The sequence below is a fragment of the Canis lupus genome, chromosome 17 (genome assembly GCF_011100685.1).
Source record: "Canis lupus familiaris isolate Mischka breed German Shepherd chromosome 17, alternate assembly UU_Cfam_GSD_1.0, whole genome shotgun sequence".
In the NCBI taxonomy this organism is placed as follows: domain Eukaryota; kingdom Metazoa; phylum Chordata; class Mammalia; order Carnivora; family Canidae; genus Canis; species Canis lupus.
This window is the reverse complement of record NC_049238.1, coordinates 59,229,267-59,249,211: the sequence shown is the minus strand read 5'-3', so window position 1 is coordinate 59,249,211 and position 19,945 is coordinate 59,229,267. Positions and strand designations below refer to the sequence as shown.

Here is a 19,945-nt window from a genome sequence, read left to right as displayed (position 1 = left end):
ACCAAGTGAAATAAGTAGTGTTCTATGGAACTCTTAAAATACCTGGTGTACTGATAAATAAAATTTAAATTATTTTAGTGGTGGTTGGTTTTTTTCCATTCATCCTTTGTTAAATAATTCCTTTTTAAAAAAATTTTTTTTAAAGATTTTATTGATTTATTTGAGACAGAGAAAGAGAGCACAAGTAGGGAGGAGGATCAGAGGATCAGGATCCCGCTAAGCAGGGAGCCCAATGTGGGGCTCGATCCCAGAGCCCTGGGACCATGACCTGAGCCAAAGGCAGATGTTTAACCGACTGAGCCACCCAGGTGCCCCTGTTAAATAATTCCAAACACACAAATCCCCATTCTTCTCCCCACATCCCTAACAACACCCTTTTTAAAATTAATTAATTTATTCATTCATTCATTCAATGAGAGACACAGGCAGAGGGAGAAGCAGGCTCCATGCAGGGAGCCCAATGCAGGACTCGATCCCAGATCCCAGGATCATGACTTGAGCCAAAGGCAGATGCTCAAAGTGCTGAGCCACCCAGGTGTCCCCCCAACAACACCCTTTTAATGATAAAATAAAATACATACAACTGAATAATCTTACCAGACATTCCTGTACTGCTTTGGCAGCACTTTGACAGTGCCCCTTTCTGATGCAGCTTCTAGGTCGATAGAAGTATTTTGTAGATCTCTGTCTCCACTTTGTGGTAATTATGCTTTTTAAAAAGTGTGTAAATACATCCATTTTACTTAAATCTTAGATTTTATATAGTAAAAATGTGGATGTTATTTGTGACAAAGCACAAGAATATGAAGATCCAAATGATTGTGCTTAGGACAGAAATCCGTGATCATGTCTGGCTCACATTTTTACTTCAGAAGGGGAAACTGCTCAGAAGCATGTGGATATGAGCTCAGTGTTAAGGAAAGGATCCAGCTGTTGGCTTGTTTCTGTATGAAGGAAATTAAGTTTCTCAGTATGTAAGTGCCCCTCCTCCACATGTGTACACACACACACACACACACGATGCCTGCACTTGAAAGACCTCTATTTTCTCCTCCATGAAATTGGGGAAATGTATACTTCTTAAGTTTGGAGCTTCTGAATTTCAAAGTGTTAAAAATTGTTCCAGAAATTTTTCCTCTCTTTTTTCAGTATTTATTCTTACCATTTCCTCTTTCTTCTGATCTTTAAACCAGTAACATGTTGTTTATTTCTGGTTTTTACTAGCTCTGGGAGCATTTGGACCACACGATGTTTTTTCCAGATTTTAGACCATTTCTAAGTAGCAATCCACTGGACCAAGATAATAGAACCAATGAGAGGGGTCACCAAACTCACACTGACTTCTGGGGACCAAGTCGGCCTCCGCGGCTGCCAATGACTCGAAGATACAGATCGCGAGGAAGTACTCGTCCCGATAGATCCCCAGCTATTGAAGGGTGAGTTTTTTCTTTAAGTTCTCTTTAAGGGTAGTGTCAGCAAAGGACATATTGGCATGATGTAATCTCTATAAGGTTCTCATACTTGTTACCTTTATGGACAAGATAGAGATACATATAAACAGAATGAAGGTGAAGTTAAACTGAATGTTTCTTAACTGCGACTAGTTAAGAATTGATGATAAATTAAAGGATGCTAAAACTAATGATACAGGTCTCTGGTTAATTTTATTGTCTCAGATTAATATATAGGTTATACATTTGTTTTTCAATATTTCAGAAGATACTAAAAGGGAAATCCAATATATGGGATGTCATTAGGATTCAAAAAGACCTCAGCAGATTGGAGCAATGGAGTTAGTACAAAATTTAATAGGAATAAATACAGAGTCGTGTGACTGTAAAAACATTCATGCAACAAATGTTTATTCAGTGTCTTTTATGCTGGAAGACTTGTATTAGACATTAGGGATACAGTGGTGGGCAAAATAGATGCTGGCTTTTGATCTCATAGAGCCCATTTTGTAGGAATAATAAACATTAATTTTTTTTAATTTATTTTTTATTGGTGTTCAATTTACTAACATACAGAATAACCCCCAGTGCCCGTCACCCATTCACTCCCACCCCCCGTAAACATTAATTTTTAAAAATGTTTGCCATAAGCATAGGATGGTACTTCATTCTTTATCAGCTTATCTTATTTAATACATATAAATTAGTAGTTGCTATTTTTTTTTTTTTGCTATTGCTATCCTTTTTTTTTTTTTTAAGATTTTATTTATTTGAATTGCTTCTTGGCCTCTTGGCTAAGATCAAGTGAAGATTTTATTTATTTGAGAGAAAGAGAGAGAGAGAGGCGCGTGCACAAGCAGGGGAAGGGCAGATGGAGAGGGAGAAGCAGGCTTCCCATTGAGGAGCCTGATATGGGTCCCCTGGAACCTGGGATCATGACCTGAGCCAAAGATAGATGCTTCACTGACTGAGCCACCGAGGTGCCCCTGCTATTCTCATTTTATATAAGAATAAACTGAGAGAGAAATAAAATAACTTGGATCAGTGGTAGATCCAGGATTTGTTTGAATCCAGGGATATATGAATCTAGTGCTATAGGGCAGTCACTAGCCACGGGATTATATCAATTTAAATTAATTAAAAGTTAATAAAACTCAAAATTCTTTAATCACAGTAGCCACATTTCAAAGGTTCAGTAACCACAGATAGCTGGTAGTTACCATATTTTATAGCACAGATTATAGAACATTTCCATTATCTTAGCAGGGCCTATTGAACAGTACTGTTCTAGAGCCTACACTCCTTCACATACATAAAGCTTCTAGATTTTACTGTTAATAGCTTACTGTACTTGCTTTATCACATATCTGTCGATCTATTTGTCCATTAGTTCATATCATGTCTTATGAATTTCAAAAGTAGTTGTAAACATTTCTTCTTAGGACAATAATAGGATATAGGAAATATGATTTAATAGGATTGTCCAGGACAAAAGCCAAAAAATCTTAGACAATTATAACAATATCTGATGCTCAGAGGCAAACCTCTGCCAGTTAAACTGCATGAAAATTACTTTCCTTTCTCTATCTGACATGGACCCCATTGTTGAACTCCTCAGCTACAGTTCATCTAAAATTTTACCTTTTGTGCACTTGTTTTCTCCCACTCACTAAACTACCAATTTTGGATCAGTGCTGTGGTCTGCTTTTCCTTGCTCCTCCCCTAAGGGATGGCTGAGTACTGCTGGAGGAAAATCATTAAATATGCTTATTGATGCCCATGGAGCTGGCAAAGTGTATTTAATCTCCATTAGACTGTCAATGCGTTTGATTAGTCTTTTAATTTGCAATTCCCCTCAGGACATATTTTGAACTTCTGCCAAAATTCACTCCAAATTTCCAATCTGGTAGCTAATTCTCGGCAGCTGACTTGTATTCTTCATTTTGAAAATTGGGGCCTCAGGGGATCCCTGGGTGGCGCAGTGGTTTGGCGCCTGCCTTTGGCCCAGGGCGCGATCCTGGAGACTCGGGATCGAATCCCACATCAGGCCCCCGGTTCATGGAGCCTGCTTCTCCCTCTGCCTGTGTCTCTGCCTCTCTCTCTCTCTCTCTGTGACTATCATAAATAAATAAAAATAAAAAAAAAAAAAAAAGAAGAAATAAAAATAGGGCAGCCCCGGTGGCGCAGCGGTTTAGCGCTGCTTGCAGCCCAGGGTGTGATCCTGGAGATCCGGGATCGAGTCTCGCATTGGGCTCCTTGCGTGGAGCCTGCTTTTCCCTTTGCCTGTGTCTCTGCCCCTCTCTGTGTGTGTGTGTCTCATGAATAAATAAATAAAATCTTAAAAAAAAATCTTTAAAAGAAATAAAAATAAAAACACATTGTCAAGAAGCATTAAACTTAATATATTCTTGGCATTGATTTGTTCCCAATCTTTTTTTTTTCACATCTGTTCATAAGGGTAATTTTTTTTATGTTGCCTTTTTTTTTTTTTTTTTTAATTATTCATAGAGACACACACAGAGAGAGGCAGAGACACAGGCAGAGGGAGAAGCAGGCTCCACACAGGAAGCCCGATGTGGGACTCGATCCCGAGTTTCCAGGATCACACCCCAGGCTGCAGGCGGCGTTAAACCGCCGCGCCACCGGGGCTGAGCTATGTTGTCTTTATCACATTTTAGTATCAGGATTATGTTAGTTTGATAAAACGAACTGGGAAATTTTGCTGTTTTGGGGTTTTTTGTTTGTTTGTTTTGTTTTTTACACTTAACAGTTTCAGTAACACAGGAATTATCTATTCCTTAAAGATTTGATAAAAATTACATGTCTGGGGGCAGCCCCGGTGGTTTAGCGCCACCTTCAGCCGAGGGCGTGATCTTGGACACCCGGGATCAGGTCCCACGTCGGACTCCCTGCATGGAGCCAGCTTCTAACCCTCTGCCTCTCTCTCTCTCTCTCTCTCTCTCTCTGTATCTCTAATAAATAAATAAAATCTTAAAAAAAATTACATGTCTGGGCCTGCCATCTTTTGATGGACCAGATCACTTACAACCTTTAAAGTTACTTCTGGGGTTAATGGTCTGGAGTGCTGTTGTATTCATTTCTATTCCCAGCTTCTGGTAGTGTCTGTTTTAGTGGATACTGAATATATTTGTGTTGAATGAATGGATAATTGTAATCATGTTTCTAAGTGGTATATGGAATATATGTATTAGTGGTAATTATAGCTAAGAGTTTGTGCCAGGCCCTACTCTGAGTGTATTACAGATGTTAATTTGTTTAATCTCACTATAACCCTATGGAGAAGTTACTGTGAATCTCCATTTTACAGTAGAAACTGAGGTATAGAATCGTTAGGTATTTTGTTTGAGATTATAAAGCCAGTTAAATATTGGAGCCAGTTAAATATAGGATGTCACACTAATGATATTTTTATTTGGTAGGATTATATATGTTTCAAATATTTTAAATCAGTCTAACAGTATCATATAATCTTCCCAATTAAAAAAAAAAAGAACTAAACATTTCCCTAATTTTCTCAAAAACTTTCCTTCCAAAGCACATTATGTCAGGAAGTAGTACTTACAAGTTTTTAGTTCACTTTCCTTTCCCTTTCCCTCATGTAATGGAGCACAACATCTCTTTGTTAGTCATATTCTCTATGGATCATATTATTCTGCCTGCTTTAGTAGGTCTACCCTGATTCTTCCATGTGATACTTACTCCCTTACAGTAGTTGTCATTATGTGTCACCCAGTGTTTTGAAAGCACATTACAAGTTCTATTTTATAGATTTCTTTTTTTTTTTTTTTAATTTATTTATTCATGAGAGACAGAGACATAGTTAGAGGGAGAAGCAGGCTTTCTGTGGTGAGCCTGCTGCAGGACTCCATCCCAGGATCCCGGGATCATGACCTGAGCCAAAGGCAGACACTCAACCACTGAGCCACCCCGATGCCCTATAGATTGCTTTTTGATTAGATTTTATCTTGTTTTCTTCCTAATGATAGTTTGTCCTATTGATTTGAGGAGTGTAGCTTTTTATTTTGCTCATCAGGCTTTCAACTGGTGGTTCCCTGGGCTACATCTCAGGCTCCTGTTCATTCCACTGATTCCACTATAAACAGAGTACTTTGTCATTTAAAAAAATCAGATGTCAGAGATTAATTACCTTTGTGGGATTATTAATGTGTCCTCACACCAATTTAGGGAGTTACCCTGAAATGAGATCTATTTTCTTTGGCTTTTTTAATGACATGAATGAAACCTCTTTGCAAATGTAAAGAAAGGTAAGCCTCACATTGTTCATTCATTCTGCAAATACTTGTAGGCATGCCTAAAGTGTGCACTCTGTCCTCTAATCTGCAGCTTTCAAATGATAGTTTCTCCAGATGTAATCAGGTCCTGAATAGACTAGCTCATCTTATCTAACCTTAAATGAATCTGACCTGTGCCAGAAGACTAATTTATTAATTTGCAACTGGGGGTATTCTGTTTTAGTGACTGGAAAGCTCATTTCTGCTTGTTACATAATGCTATCTTTGAATTTCCCAGATAACAAGAAATTAAAAGCAATCCGATGGTTGCTTGGTATGTATAGAATAAACAGATTGTATAGTCTTTAGGAGCAATTTCAGTAGAATTGTGACAAGTCTAAGGAATTATTCATATTTCACCTTAAACAATGTTTTTTTTAGGATGGCAAAATATTTATATTTGTCAGTTGTCTATATTGGATGAACACCAACACAATCATACTTTCCAGACTTCATAGAGGTTATTACCCATTACTTTGCACTTATTACATTAAGACCTGCCTTTATTTTAGTGTGTTTAACTCCTTTAACATTTGTTTTTTATTTTTATGTTTTAGCCTGGTGTTTTGATCAGCTGTCTCTGAATCACTTTTGTAGGACAGGGTACATCTGAGGTTTGCTTCCTAAAATATGTTCCCCTGAAGGAGATTCTGAGACCATAGTTTTCTGACCACTGATCACTACTCACATTTTGAGAATTGACTTCTTTGATTATTTAAAAATATTAGTTTTTTTCTTTAAATTAAAAAGGCAACAAGAAAAGCCAGTTAAACTTTAATGTATAATTTTGTGAAACTTTTAACATACGATTCCTTCATATATATAATTGAAATGGAATCATACTTATTTTGTCATCCCCCTTTTTTATCTTAATAGATTATATACCTTTCAGTGTATTTCTGGGCCCTGTCTTGGGGTCTTTTAATTAATTCAACAGACATTTGTATATTACTTTGCCAGGTGTTATTCCAGGTATTGACTGTATGGTAGGGAACAAAATAGTTAAAAGTTGATTACCCTTGTGAAGCTTAATAAGGGGGGGACAAACTAAAAAAAAAATAAGGGGGGGACATCAGATAAGCAAAATAAGTTAAATCAATAAACTGTTAAGCAGTAGTAAATGCTATGGGGAAAAAAGGTAGAGAAGGAAGATTGGGGAGTGTGGGAGAAGTGAACTTTCAAAAAGTGTCATCAGCAAAGGCTTGATTGAATAGGCATAAATGAAGTGAGGGAATGAGCCAGGAATGTGCCAACAAGGAGAGGCCAGTTAGAGCAGAGTAAGAGAGGGGGAATAATAGGAGATAAGGTCACTGAGAAGTTGGCAGGGTGTGGGGATGGGGAGGAGAATATCAGATTGGGTAGAACCTGGTAGATTACTGTAAGGGCTTTAAATTCTGAATGCAGATAGAAACCCAGTGGAAAGTTTAGGGCAGAGAAATGACATGGTCTAATTTCAGTTTTCAAATGATCATTCTAGGGCAGCCCAGGTGGCTCAGTGGTTTAGTGCTGCCTTCAGCCTAGGGTGTAATCCTGGAGACCTGGGATCAAGTCCCACGTCGGGCTCCCTGCATGGAGTCTGCTTCTCCCTCTACCTGTGTCTCTGCCTCTCTCTCTCTCTCTCTCTCTCTCTCTCTCTGTGTCTCTCATGCATAAATAAATAAAATCTTAAAAAAAAAAAGATCATTCTATTTGCTATGTTGAGAATAGAATGGGGGGCTGCAAGGAGTACAGGGGCAAGGGCAGAAACAGAGAAACTATTTAAGAGGCTGTTGCATTAATCTAAACTAGAGATGCCAGTGGCTTGGACGAGGTAGGGAAAAATGGGTGGATTCTAGATACAGTTTGACAGTGGGCATAATTGGATTTGCTGACAGATTGGATATGAGATATAACAGAAAGAAAAGCTATGGATGAAAAAAAAGTTAAGAATGCACTAAGGTTTTTGGTTTGAGCGGCTTGAAAAATGGAGTCACCATCAGCTGAAATGAACACTAGAAGGAACAGATATGGGGGAGACAATACAAGAGTTCAGTTTGGGACATAATAAGTTTGAGCTGCTTATTATACATTCAAGTGGTGGTATTGAGTAGGCAGAGATCTTGGGTGAGATAAAATTTGGAAATGTGGCTTTGTATATGGATTTAAAATTATAAAACTGGGTGAAATTGCTAGAAGAGTCAATATAGAAAGTAGAAGAGATCAGAGAATTGAGCCATAGGCCCTGATTATTAGAAGTTTGGAAGATAAAGATGAATAAACAGAGGAGACAGAAAGGACAACCAAGGAACAAGGAAGAAAACCTAGAGAGAGAACATCTCTGGAAACTCATAAAGTCTTTTATCTCATCTTAACTTGTATTTTCCCCTCTAGACTGTATGGATTGGTTTTTCTCTCCTGTGGGTTAAATACACACATCACCCTCCCACCCACTCCCATTTTAGCTACCTATTGCTTTGACAAGACAATATTTTATGTTTTTAACAACAAGAAAATTCATTGTAAGTACTGCATTTATCAGCTGAAGACAGTCTCCTCACAACATCTCTTACACTTACTGAGTCCACCCTGAGCAGCCTCTCTTTGTTTCTGCTGCAGAGGTATGGAACCAGCATCTGACTTCCAGGAAGTAAGCAGCCAAGAGAGGGGAATCAGCAGCTCATTAGCCAAGGTGTCCCTGGCAACTCCCTAAGCATTTATTTATGTAGGGTCAGCTACAGAGTCAGGAACTAGGCTCTCTCTCAAAGTTGTTTATTACCATTTACTTATTGGTTAGTTCAAGCATGTGGTAATTTTGCTTTTCCAGTTATTAGCAAGCAAGAAGGTATATTATTTATTGCTGTGTAACAGATTACCCCAAAATTAAGCAGCATAAAGCAACAGACATCTATTACAGTTTCTAAGGGTCAGAAATTTGGGAGCAGCTTAGGTAGGTGGTTCTGGTAAAGAGTTTGTTGTAATCAAAATGTCAGCTGTGGTTGCAGGCACCTGAACATTGGACTGGGGCTAGAGGATCTATTTCCGAGATAAGTCACTCACATAGCTGTTGGCAGGAGGCCTTAGTTCCTTACCATGTGGATCTCTGCATAGGGTTCCTTCAGTGTCCCTGTGACTTGACCACTGTCTTCCCCAGAATAAAGTGATCTAAGAGAGAAAGGAAAAGGGAAGAAACCATAATGCCTTTTATATCCTGATCTTGGAAGCCAAACACTGTCATTTCGGCCATATTTTGTCAGTAAGAAGTGAGACACTAGGTCCAGTCCACAGTCAAGGGGAGAAGAATTAAACTCCACTCCTTGAAGGGAGAAGTATTAAAAAAATTTGTAGACATGTTTTAAACTACCTTATTTCACCCTCTGGCCACAAATTACTTACGGTTCTCTCATGTGCAAAATATACTCACATCTTCCCAACACCCACCTAAAGCCTTGTCCCTTTATAGCATCAACTTGAAATCCAGTTGTTAGGTCCAAGTGTTGATGAGGCTCCTTGGGTATAGTTCCTCAAGTACTACTTCTTTTGATATGAATACTTACAAATTAAAGAAACAAGTTTTCAGCCCCTCACTCACCCAACATAGAGTGATGGGAAGTGTATACTAAATAGGTATAGAAATTCCTATTTAAAAAGGGAGAAGATGGGAGACACAAAGAAGTCACTGATTCATAGCAATTCTGATGTTATCTGGATAAATAGTGGAAGTTTCTTGATTAGGACTTTGTTTTCTTTTGGCACGGAAATGTTGCTCTGTGGCTCTTGTTTCCTCATTCTAGGCTCTTGGTTTCACCCTGTGAGTTATCTTTTTTTTTTTTTTCTTTCCATGAAAAGTAGTCCAGATTTGCAGCTGCGCAGTTTCCTTTGCTTCTTGCCAGTAGAATTTTGAGGGCCAAGAGACTTCTTTTCATTTTGTTTTACCTCTGTACCTTTCAGTTTAATCTGGCAGTGTTTCTTTTTAAAATTCAGAGTCTCATGGATGTTACTGAGATTCATACCATAAGCAAAAGCCGCACCCACAAATCTCTTCCAGATAATCTCCTTTCTCCCTTGGGCTTCTGCTGGGATTGCTGAGGGGCAGTACTTGCAATGGGTAGAACTGTATCCTTCAAAAAGTTATGTTTAGGTCCTAACCCCCACTACCTGTGAGTGTGACCTTATTTGTCATAAGGTCTTTACAGATGTAATCAAGTTAAGGTGCGATCCTGTTGGGTTAGAGTGGGCCCAATTGCAATGGCTAGTATTCTTAGAATAGAGAAATTTGGACACAGTAGACACAAGAAATAAAGTCACATGAAGACCAAGGCAGAGGTTAATGTGTCCACAAGCCAAAAAACACAAATATTGCTGGGAAGCTAGAAGAGGGGCATGGAACAGATTTTCCCTCAGAGCCTCCAGAAGGAACTAACCCTAACAATATCTTGATTTCAGACTCTGGCTTCCAAAACAATAGAAGAATAAATTCCTTTCTTTTTAAACTATATGGTTTGTGGGAATTTGTTACGGCAGCCCATGGGGACTAAGACAACACCCTTAAGCTTCTTGGAAGCCCAGTTGTTTAACTCAGTAGTTCTTTAGGCTATACAGATCTTTCTGAAGTCTTAACAAATAATTTTTAAGCTGTATTCCAGGTTCCTCATTAACCACTTTCTTTCGTGAGTGCCCTGGATTTGTTTAATCTTTCCTTGGAACCCATTTCTTAATTTTAGTATCGTTTACCATCTTGAGAAGCTGAGAATTTTCAGAATTATTTCGTCTTAACTCCCCTTTTGTTTATCCTTCCCTTTTGGGGCACCTGCCTGGCTCACTTGGAAGAGTTACGTGACCCTTAATCTTGGTATTGTGAGTTTGAGCCCTGTGTTGGGTGTAGAGATTACTTTAAAAAAAATTGAAAAAAAAATAAAATTTAACTATCCTTTAATTTATTCCTCTTTCCTTCCATTTTAATGTAAGCAGCAAGAAGAAGCCTAGAGGTACCTTTAGCATTCTTGTCTGTACATCTTGTTAGCTAGACTATCACCCAGTTCATGAGCCACACCTTCTACTTTACATATTATGGCAGGCAGCAGCTTTTGCAATTACATAACAAGGATCCCTTTCCCTCTGGTTTCCAAGAAGATTTTTCTCACTTAAGCTCTCACCCATAAATTCCTCAAAGGCCTTCATGCGTCTATTTCGTCAAAGCTCCCAGACTTCCGCTGATATTTTCCTCAAAGTCCCTCCAACTCTATTGGGTTCTAAATCTACTCCCACATTTTAGGTTTTTGTTAGAACACACCTCCAGGTATCAAACACACCTCCATTGCTATGTAACAATTACACTAGAGCTTAGTAGCTGAAAATAACAAACATTAATCATCTCATAAGTTCATTGGGTCAGGAATTTGGGGGCAGTTCAGCTGGATGGTTCTGGCCCAGTGTCTTATTAGCTTATAGTCAATACATTGGTTATTACTGCAGTAACATGAAGGATCAGCTGAGATTTACTCATATTCTGGCAAGTTTGTTCTGTTGGGAGGAAGCTTCAGTACCCTATCATATGGAACTTTGCAGAATTGCGTGCCATGCCACTTTTCCAAAAAATGATTGGAGAGAGAGTGCAAGGAGTAAGCCACAGTGCTCTTTATGACTTAATCTTGGAAGTCACAGGTTATCGTGCCATATTCCATTGTTAAGAAGTAAGTCACAGTATGGTATTGGCATAAAAACAGACACCTAAATCAATGGAACAGAATAGAGAACTTAGAAATAAACTCAAAGGAGTCAAGAATATACAATGGGGAAAGGGCAATTTCTTTAAGTGACATTGGGAAAACTGGACCACTTTCTTACACCATACATAAAAATTAACTCAGAATGGACTGAATGTAAGACCTGAAACCATAAACCTTTTAGAGGGAAACATAAGCAGTAAGCTCTTTGACTGTCTGGTAATGATTTTTTGGATCTGACTTCAAAGGCAACAAAAGCAAAAATAGACAAGTTAACAAACTAAAGAGCTTCTGCACAACAAAGGAAGCCATCAACAGAATGAAAAGGCAACCTGCTGAATAGGAGAGTTTGCAGATCTGATAAGGGGTTAGTAGCCAAAATATAGAAAGGACTCATATAATGTGATACCAAAAAAAGAAAACCTTTTTTTTTTTTAAGAAAACTGTTTTGATTAAAAAATGAATCAGAAGATCTGAATAGCTATTTTTCTGAAGAAAACAAACAGATGGCCAAAATGTACACGAAAATGTGCTTAACATCACTAAGCAGGGAAATACAAATCAAAACCACAGTGAAATGTCACCTCACACCTGTTAGAATGGCTCTTGTCAAAGAGACAAGAAATAATAAGTGTTAGCGAGGATGTGAAGAAAAGGAAACCCTTGTGAACTGCTGATGGGAATGTAAGTTGGTACACCCACTGTGGAAAACAGTATGGAGATTCCTCAAGAAATTAAAAATAAAACTATGATCCAACAATTCCACTTCTGGGTATTTATCTAAAGAAATTGAAAACCTTAATTCAAAAAGATATATACACCCCTATGTTAATACAGTATTATTTATAATAATGGAGACAGCCTAAGTGTCCATTGATGGATAATGAATAAAGAAAATGTGATTTGTATGAATATACACCAGATACACGCACACACATATATTACTTGGCCAAAAGAAATGAAATCTTGCCATTTGCAACAACATGGATGGACCTTGAGGCGTTGTAATACGTGAAGTATGTCAGATGGAGAAAGACAAGTACCATGTGATCTCACTTATATGTGGAATCTTAAAAAAAAAAAAAAAAAAAAAGCTCATTGATAAAGAGAATAGATTGTGGTTGCCAGAGGTAGGGAGTAGGGTGTAGGCAAAATAGATGAAGGGGTCCAAAAGGTACAGACTTGTAGTTATAAATAAATAGTGGAGATGTAATGTGCAGCATGGTGACCACAGCATCAGAGAAATGCAAACTAAAACTGCAAAGATATTATAGTTCATTACAGTTAATTATAGGTAACTACAGTATTATAGTTAATGTTACATATTGGCAAGTTGCTAAGACAGTAGATCTTAAAAGAGTTAAAATCACAAGAAAATAAAATTTTATAAGCATGTAGGATGAATGTTAACTGGTCTTATTGTGGTGGTATTTACAATTATATATGAATGTCAAATCATGTTGTACACCTGAAACTAATCTAATGTTCATGTGAATTATACCTCAATTAAAAAAAAAAAGTCATTAAGGCCAGCCTATACTCAAAGGAGGATCATAAAATAATTTGTGGACATATTTTTTTTTATTTTTTTTTTAAGATTTTATTTATTTATTCATGAGAGACACACAGAGAGGCAGAGACACAGGCAGAGAGAGAAGCAGGCTCCATGCAGGGAGCCCGATGTGGGACTCAATCCCAGGTCTCCAGGATCAGGCCCCAGACCAAAGGCAGACGCTTAACCTCTGAGCCACCCAGGCATCCCTGTGGACATATTTTAAAACACACAGTCTAGTTAGCTACTGTTGAATTTTAGGAATAGAGAGAGTCTAATATTGGCTACTGCCACTATTCTATTGCTTGGCCTGATAAGTGGGAACCAGGGGGTTAAAAGTATGTATCATGTCAATTATATCTCAATAAAGCTGGAGAAAATGCCTATCATTCACAAAACAAAGAGATCTAGGAGAAACATTTTTTGTCTTTTTTTTTTCTTTTTTACAAAGAGTCCTTTTTAAAATTTTTTTTTTTTTTTACTTGAGAAAGTGAGTATGAACAAGAGAGAGAGGCAGAGGGAGAGGGAGAAGCAGACTTCCCACTGAGCAGGGCTCAATCCCAGGACCCTGGGATCATAACCTAAGCCAAAGGCAGAAGCTTAACCAACCAAGCCACCCAGGCACCCTCTTCAGTCTTTTTCTTTTGCCCATTATCTCTTTGGGTAACAAAGATCAACTTCCTAATATAAAGGACTGGGTAGATGTGCCATCCTAAGTGTTCAGAGTGACAAGTGTCAGGTGTGTATGTGTTTGAATGAGTTTGTGTTATAGGCATTTGAAACATCTTTTGAGGGCCAATAGAGCACGTTGATGAATGTGAGTAAAATGGAATTATTCTCAAAAAATATTTTTTAAAGGGCTCTTTGAATAGTATCTTACACAGAAACCCAATGTGTAAAACACATGAAAATGGAACTACTGTTGTTACAGGATGGGCTCAGATCGCAGCCTCGTGTTGCTGCCAGAGATCCAAGGAACATAGTTTGAAAACTACACCATGTAATCAGGTCCCTTTCAAGCCAAAAAATCTATTAATACATAAGATCACAGAGCTCAGAAGATAGCCATAATAGCAAAATAGCACTTTACCAGGTAGCTGACTGATTTCTGGTGTTATCTACTGTATAATGGTCATTGAAAACCCATGGATGGTTTGGAGAAGGAGTTGGTGATTGGCCAGCTGTATATATCTGTAGAATACTGTCATTGGTCTGTTGTCTTACCTAATTGTTTTTTCCTCCAACAGAATAATTCAACAGATCTTTGCAGGATTCTTTGCAAATTCTGCAATTCCTGGATCCTCACATCCTTTTTCCTGGTAAGTAACTAATTACCCTCTGTCTTACTTTGCTGGAGTAGCAGCATTTTAGGTATCTGTACCATTGCAAGAAAGAACAAGAGCTACATAGGTGAGTATAACAGTTTGATTGGCAGAGTGTTAGATTGTCTTTATTTGCTGAGCCCAAACTTAATCAGAACTTATCTTTTATTGTTCAGTCTCCTGAGGGCCATCCTAGTCCCACAGGATGTCTCGGCACTGGATGTGTTGGTTTTGGTTCATATTCTGGTCTGAGAGTTGTGTTGAGAGGGGAATGAGATGGTCCCCACCACGCCTGGTATCTGGACTTGCAGGTTTCTTCTGTAGATCATATGGGAAGATTGTATTCCTTAAGAATTTCTGAAATTAAAAACATATTGCTTAACTTCCTTTTCTCAAAGTAAGAAGGTTTGTCAGAAGAAACAAAGGCTGTAATTCAGTATCAGAGTGACACTTAAGTAGGGAAGGGGTTAAGATGGAATTTCCTCTTGTCTGAACAATTACATGCCACTTCTGACTCTGCCCCAGAAGTCTCCTTTGCTCACAGGGACCTCAGTCCTCCCACACAGTTACCCTATTTTCCAGCCTCTTGTTTCTTTTTAACATATTCCAGCCAAAGAGTCTGGACATCTGTCATCCAGGGTAGTGCACCGGCAGCTCCAGAAAGTGACATTGCCAAGTCCCTTTTGTAATTGCTCTAAGTTGCTATCAGACTTCTGTGGCTATTTCTCTACTTGAAAGCTCCTCATTGTCCAGGACTATGGGCAGCCTCTTAGAATGAGGGAAGTCTGCTGTAGATTTTGGCCAGTCACAAAGGGAAAACTCTCCTTAAAAAGCAGCTCCATCTATGTTTACTGTAAGTGGGCACAGAGAAGACAAACTTTTCTTAGCCAATAGGCAATGAGTCACTCTTTTTGCTCTGGTGTGTCATGTGGTATTTTAGGTAGCTTCACATTTTATGTTCTATTCGATTAAGTAAAAATTCCTTACTTAAGAGAATAAGAGACTGCTTCTGGATAAGAGACTGTTTGACCTTAATTCTTTGCTACTTGGTTTTAGGGAACTAGTGACTTTCCAGCTCTGAGAGAGAACAGGATCTGCCAGTTTTTTCTGTGGTGTAAGGCAGAGCCTGATCACTCTATCTAATGCTGTCTGTCTCATCTCATGTATAGGAGCGGGATGCTGCACTCCAACCCTGGGGACTATGCCTGGGGTCAGACAGGGCTTGATGCCATTGTAACCCAGGTGAGGAGCTGCCTTTTGAGGGTGTCTGTTCAGTGTGTCTCATGGCTCCACAGGCTTCCTGCTTTCCTTCTGCTACTTTCTAAAATGGCAGTCACTCTGCTTTCTCTAATATTTTGAGCTTGTGGGTTTCGATTTTACTGAGGGGATAAACGGTTTATGGGGTTTAGTTCAGCATCCGTGTACCTTTTAGGTCCTAGGGACTTTCTAGGAGACGGCTTCACCTCCAGAGAAGGGAAGACTTCTCCTATAACAAACAGTATTTTGTATTTTTGACCTCTTGTTCAGTCCTATGAGGATCCTATTAATAGATGCTACACAAAAAAGGAGGGTCTCCTCACATGTTGAAGCAGGGATTTCTGCTAGATGGAGCAAAGTAGGGGAAGGAAGCAGAGAAAAAGGTATTCCCATGCCATATATAATTGCTTCCACATATTTATGTTTATTTTAATTTAATTGGTTTTTCATTTCCCTTGTGGAATGCTGAGAATAGAAAGCATGTCATTTATATCCAAATCTTCTCGTAGGCAGTAATTTACCTATTTCTTGGCTTACTTTATGCTACTTTCCATACTTCCACCTTTTTTTTTCTTCTAGCAGAATGAAGTTTTTAGACCAATTAAGTATTACCTTTTGTTCGGTTGTAGTTTTATTCCTGACATCACAACCTTTTTGCTGCCTCTGAAGTTGCTTTATGCCTGGAGGTGGGCCTTGCAATGATAGGTTTGTCTGTAGACTTTTACGAATGTCACTCTGAAATTGTAAAGGAATTATGAGAGTTGTGGCAGCAGGAAAGGGGAAACCCAAGCCTCTCAGAGCTTTGCAGAAGTAAGAGCAACTAACATTTTCTAATATATGCATTGTTTGTTCTCAGCTGGAGCAGCTCCCTCCCCAGGGATAGTGGGATATCTGCCACTTCTTCTTTTTCTGTTTCCTTTTTTGTAGCTTTTAGGACAACTGGAAAACACAGGGCCTCCCCCAGCTGACAAGGAAAAGATCACATCTCTTCCAACAGTGACAGTAACTCAGGAACAAGTTGGTAAGTTCATTTCTATTCTTACTCTGTTAACTTCTGATCTCTATTCAAAAATTCCAGCACCTTCCTATACTGCAGATCTTCAAGTGAAGCTTTAGCACTCCTAAAATTCTACCTAGATGTCATATATGGAAGGTGTCTACCTTTTCATTAGGGTTAGTCATGTTGATGCAAAGTGGATAAACCTTTTTTTAAATTGCAAAGAGAAAGGAAGAGAGTTTTATTCAAGCCTAAGTTAAGACAGTTGCCAGGTTGCACAATCTTCATAAAGAAGAAAGAGCTCCAGGGAAAGACCATTTGGTGAAGGGTTATATATGTTTTGTTTGTTGGTTTTAAAATAGGCTGCATGCCCAACATAGGGCTTGAATTTATGATCCTGATATTAGGAGTTGCATGTTGTACTGACTTAGCCAGCCAGACACCCCTGTTTTTTAAATATAGCAAAGGACAGTTCAGAAAGTTACATACTTTATCTCTATATGACTTGAAGCTTACGGGAACAAGGGAATTTTTTTTCCTTATCCTTATGTTTGGGATGCTCCTTTTTGGTTATTATTATTATTATTATTATTATTATTTTTAACAAAGCAGATGTACAGTATATGCTCAGAGCAGAAATAGAGCTCATGCTTTGAGGTTTTGTGGTCATTTTGATCTTGGTAAATGTTAAAGTATATAGATTCCCTGGGGGTCTAGGGGCCTGCAGATGTTAAAAGCTGAGAATTTCTTTTATCAGCAAGTAAGTTATTTCCTCAACAGCCACCATGTCCTTTTTCTAGGTGCCATGCAGGAAACAAAGAGGTACAAGATAAGACTTGATTTCTTGAAGATCTTACCAGGGGAAGCAAAACTCAACTAGATGATTAGAGAAAACAGTATTTAAAAAAGTATTGAGCAGGTGATACAGAGAAAGAGAAAAAGTAGGAGGCTGGGAATTTGTCTCATATTTACTCTGTCAGATACAGTTAGGTACTTTAGATATAGATATTATCTTATTTTTAAGCATTGAAGGAATTTAATAACAAGGAACATTATTTTGAACTAAGAGTTTCTTCCCCCACAAATTCCAGTTTAAGTTAGAGAAGATTTTAAAGACAAGATAAGCCATCTTAGGTCATTCTATTCAAGGGTAAGTATGAACCAATGTGAGCTGACATGCTCACCCTTTGGAGCTGGTATCATGGTATACCAGCATGGACATGGTATCTGAATCAGGTATAAGGAGAGTGACTTTATTAGCCCTGAAATAGAATCTGGTTTAGGAGTAGTGGGAGGTATGACTGGTTAGGAAGGGTTGGGCCTTGTCTGAGTGGACCTTGAAATTGGCACAGTAGTTAGGGCTGGATATTTTAGATAGGAGGCAAGTTTCATAGCTCCCCAAGTGGAGGATTGAGGGAATTTAGTTGGTCTTTAGGGAACATTAGTTTGGAGGTAGTGCCTGAAATGGATTGGAAGGCAAAAAAAGCCGAAACAGAGATTTAAGGGGCTGCTACAGTATCCAGGTGGGGCGCAGGTGATGGTGGCAGTGCTAACAGGGAAGTGTAGGCTCAATGTCGCTTTGAAGAAAGGCTTTTGTCATTGATTGCATAATAGGATAAAGGAGGGAAAAGGGTCAAAGAGGACTCTAAGGTTTCACAGTTGGGAATTACAGCGCTTGTGCTGCCATCTATCAGGGGTTGGGGAATTGTGAGTGGGCCCTGGTTTGTGTACAGAAGTGATGTGTTATTTTAAATTTGAACTTTTGATTTTGAGGTACCAGCTGGGAATCCAAGTAAAGATGAGCTGAGGATTTCTGTAAAGCCAATATTAGGGAGAATTAGCTGGTTTCAAAGCTTAGGTAAATTTGGAGGGCTGAAGGCTAAGGTCAAGAATACTACCTAGAAGGCTATTCCAGTAGACCAGACATAAGAAATAAAAGCTAGAATTTAGGTAAAGGTGTCAGGGAAAAGTGGAGAGGAAGGAGTAAATCTATTAAGTATAGCCCTACTCCAAGTCCTTGACTGCTGTGGGTACATAGCATGTCCTGGCCACTGGAGACAGACACTAGCTGGTATTAGCCAGATTTGGGAAACCAGACTTTGCTGCCTCATACTCCCAATTTAATTTGTAGCCATTTCCTCACAGAGTGTTTCTTGTCTCTGGACTTGGAGCCTAAGCTATCCTTGAGCTTGCAGTTCTATAGCACCACCTCCTGGTACAGCTTTTTGTTTTTTTTTTAATGATAGTCACAGAGAGAGAGAGAGAGAGAGAGAGAGAGAGAGGGGCAGAGACACAGGCAGAGGGAGAAGCAGGCTCCATGCACCGGGAGCCCGACGTGGGATTCGATCCCAGGTCTCCAGGATCGCACCCTGGGCCAAAGGCAGGCGCTAAACCGCTGCACCACCCAGGGATCCCCCTGGTACAGCTTTTAATTAACTTGTACAGAGGGCTTTAGGATAACCACACTGAAAGAGGAGGTGAAATGGGGAAAATAGCAGGGTAAAAGTGGCTTGAGACGCTGATTGGGAACTGCTAAGATTGCCATGAAGTGTCCCTTGGTTGTGGTGGATGGATTGCCTGTATTTACTCTATGTAGAAACTGCCAAAAGGCTATCACATGTCTGAGAAGATGTTTTTCCTGTTTTACTTAATAGATATCTAAGCCCCAATTTATTTTTTTTTCCAAGTCTTGACATTGAAAAGTAGGCCTTACGTAGTTTCTGTGTAGGCCTTAATGAATTAAAGCCCATTCATGTCCCTGTCTGCTATCACCTCCTCCCCCATTTTGAAATAAAATTTGTGCTTTCTACCTCTTCCACCTAGGATGCGCTTTCTGTTTTTTCTTTACATGTTACTTAAGTTAAAGACACTGGACTGGTTTTTTCTTCCTTTTTTGCTCACTCACTTTAGAAGGCATTTCCTCCTCCAACAGATATGGGTTTAGAGTGTCCAGTGTGCAAAGAAGATTACACAGTTGAAGAGGAAGTCCGGCAGTTACCCTGCAACCACTTCTTCCACAGCAGTTGTATCGTACCATGGTTAGAACTGGTGAGTATAGACAGCTGTCATGTGTGATAGGCCATCTCTGCCAGTCACAGCTTCGGCAGTGTGGGGATGGTTTGGGGTTAATAGAGACAAGCAGAGCAGATTTTAGTTCCTGGCTAATTCCTACTGGCACCATTAACAGTTTTTAGATCATCACTGTATGTTTGGAACTTCTCTAACAAGAGGTTACAAAAGCATAGCCTACAGGTCTTGGGCCTGCCGCTTGTTTTTGTAAATGAAGTTTTCTTGGAACGCAGCTATGGTCATTTGTTTACAGTTGTTTGTGGCAACTTTTGTGCTGTGTCA

General features: G+C 39.0%; 1 protein-coding gene across 2 annotated transcripts in view; it reads left to right on the top strand.

Annotated features, from left to right (window-relative positions):
* Positions 1-19,945, top strand: part of RNF115 (ring finger protein 115) — a 70,342-nt gene that overhangs the window by 42,809 nt on the left and 7,588 nt on the right. For both annotated transcript variants that reach the window (XM_038562016.1, XM_038562017.1), the window contains exons 4-8: positions 1,225-1,436; positions 14,266-14,337; positions 15,510-15,582; positions 16,525-16,618; positions 19,527-19,642. In XM_038562016.1, coding sequence (XP_038417944.1) covers positions 1,225-1,436; positions 14,266-14,337; positions 15,510-15,582; positions 16,525-16,618; positions 19,527-19,642 — 567 coding nt within the window. The remainder of the gene's footprint in view (positions 1-1,224; positions 1,437-14,265; positions 14,338-15,509; positions 15,583-16,524; positions 16,619-19,526; positions 19,643-19,945) is intronic.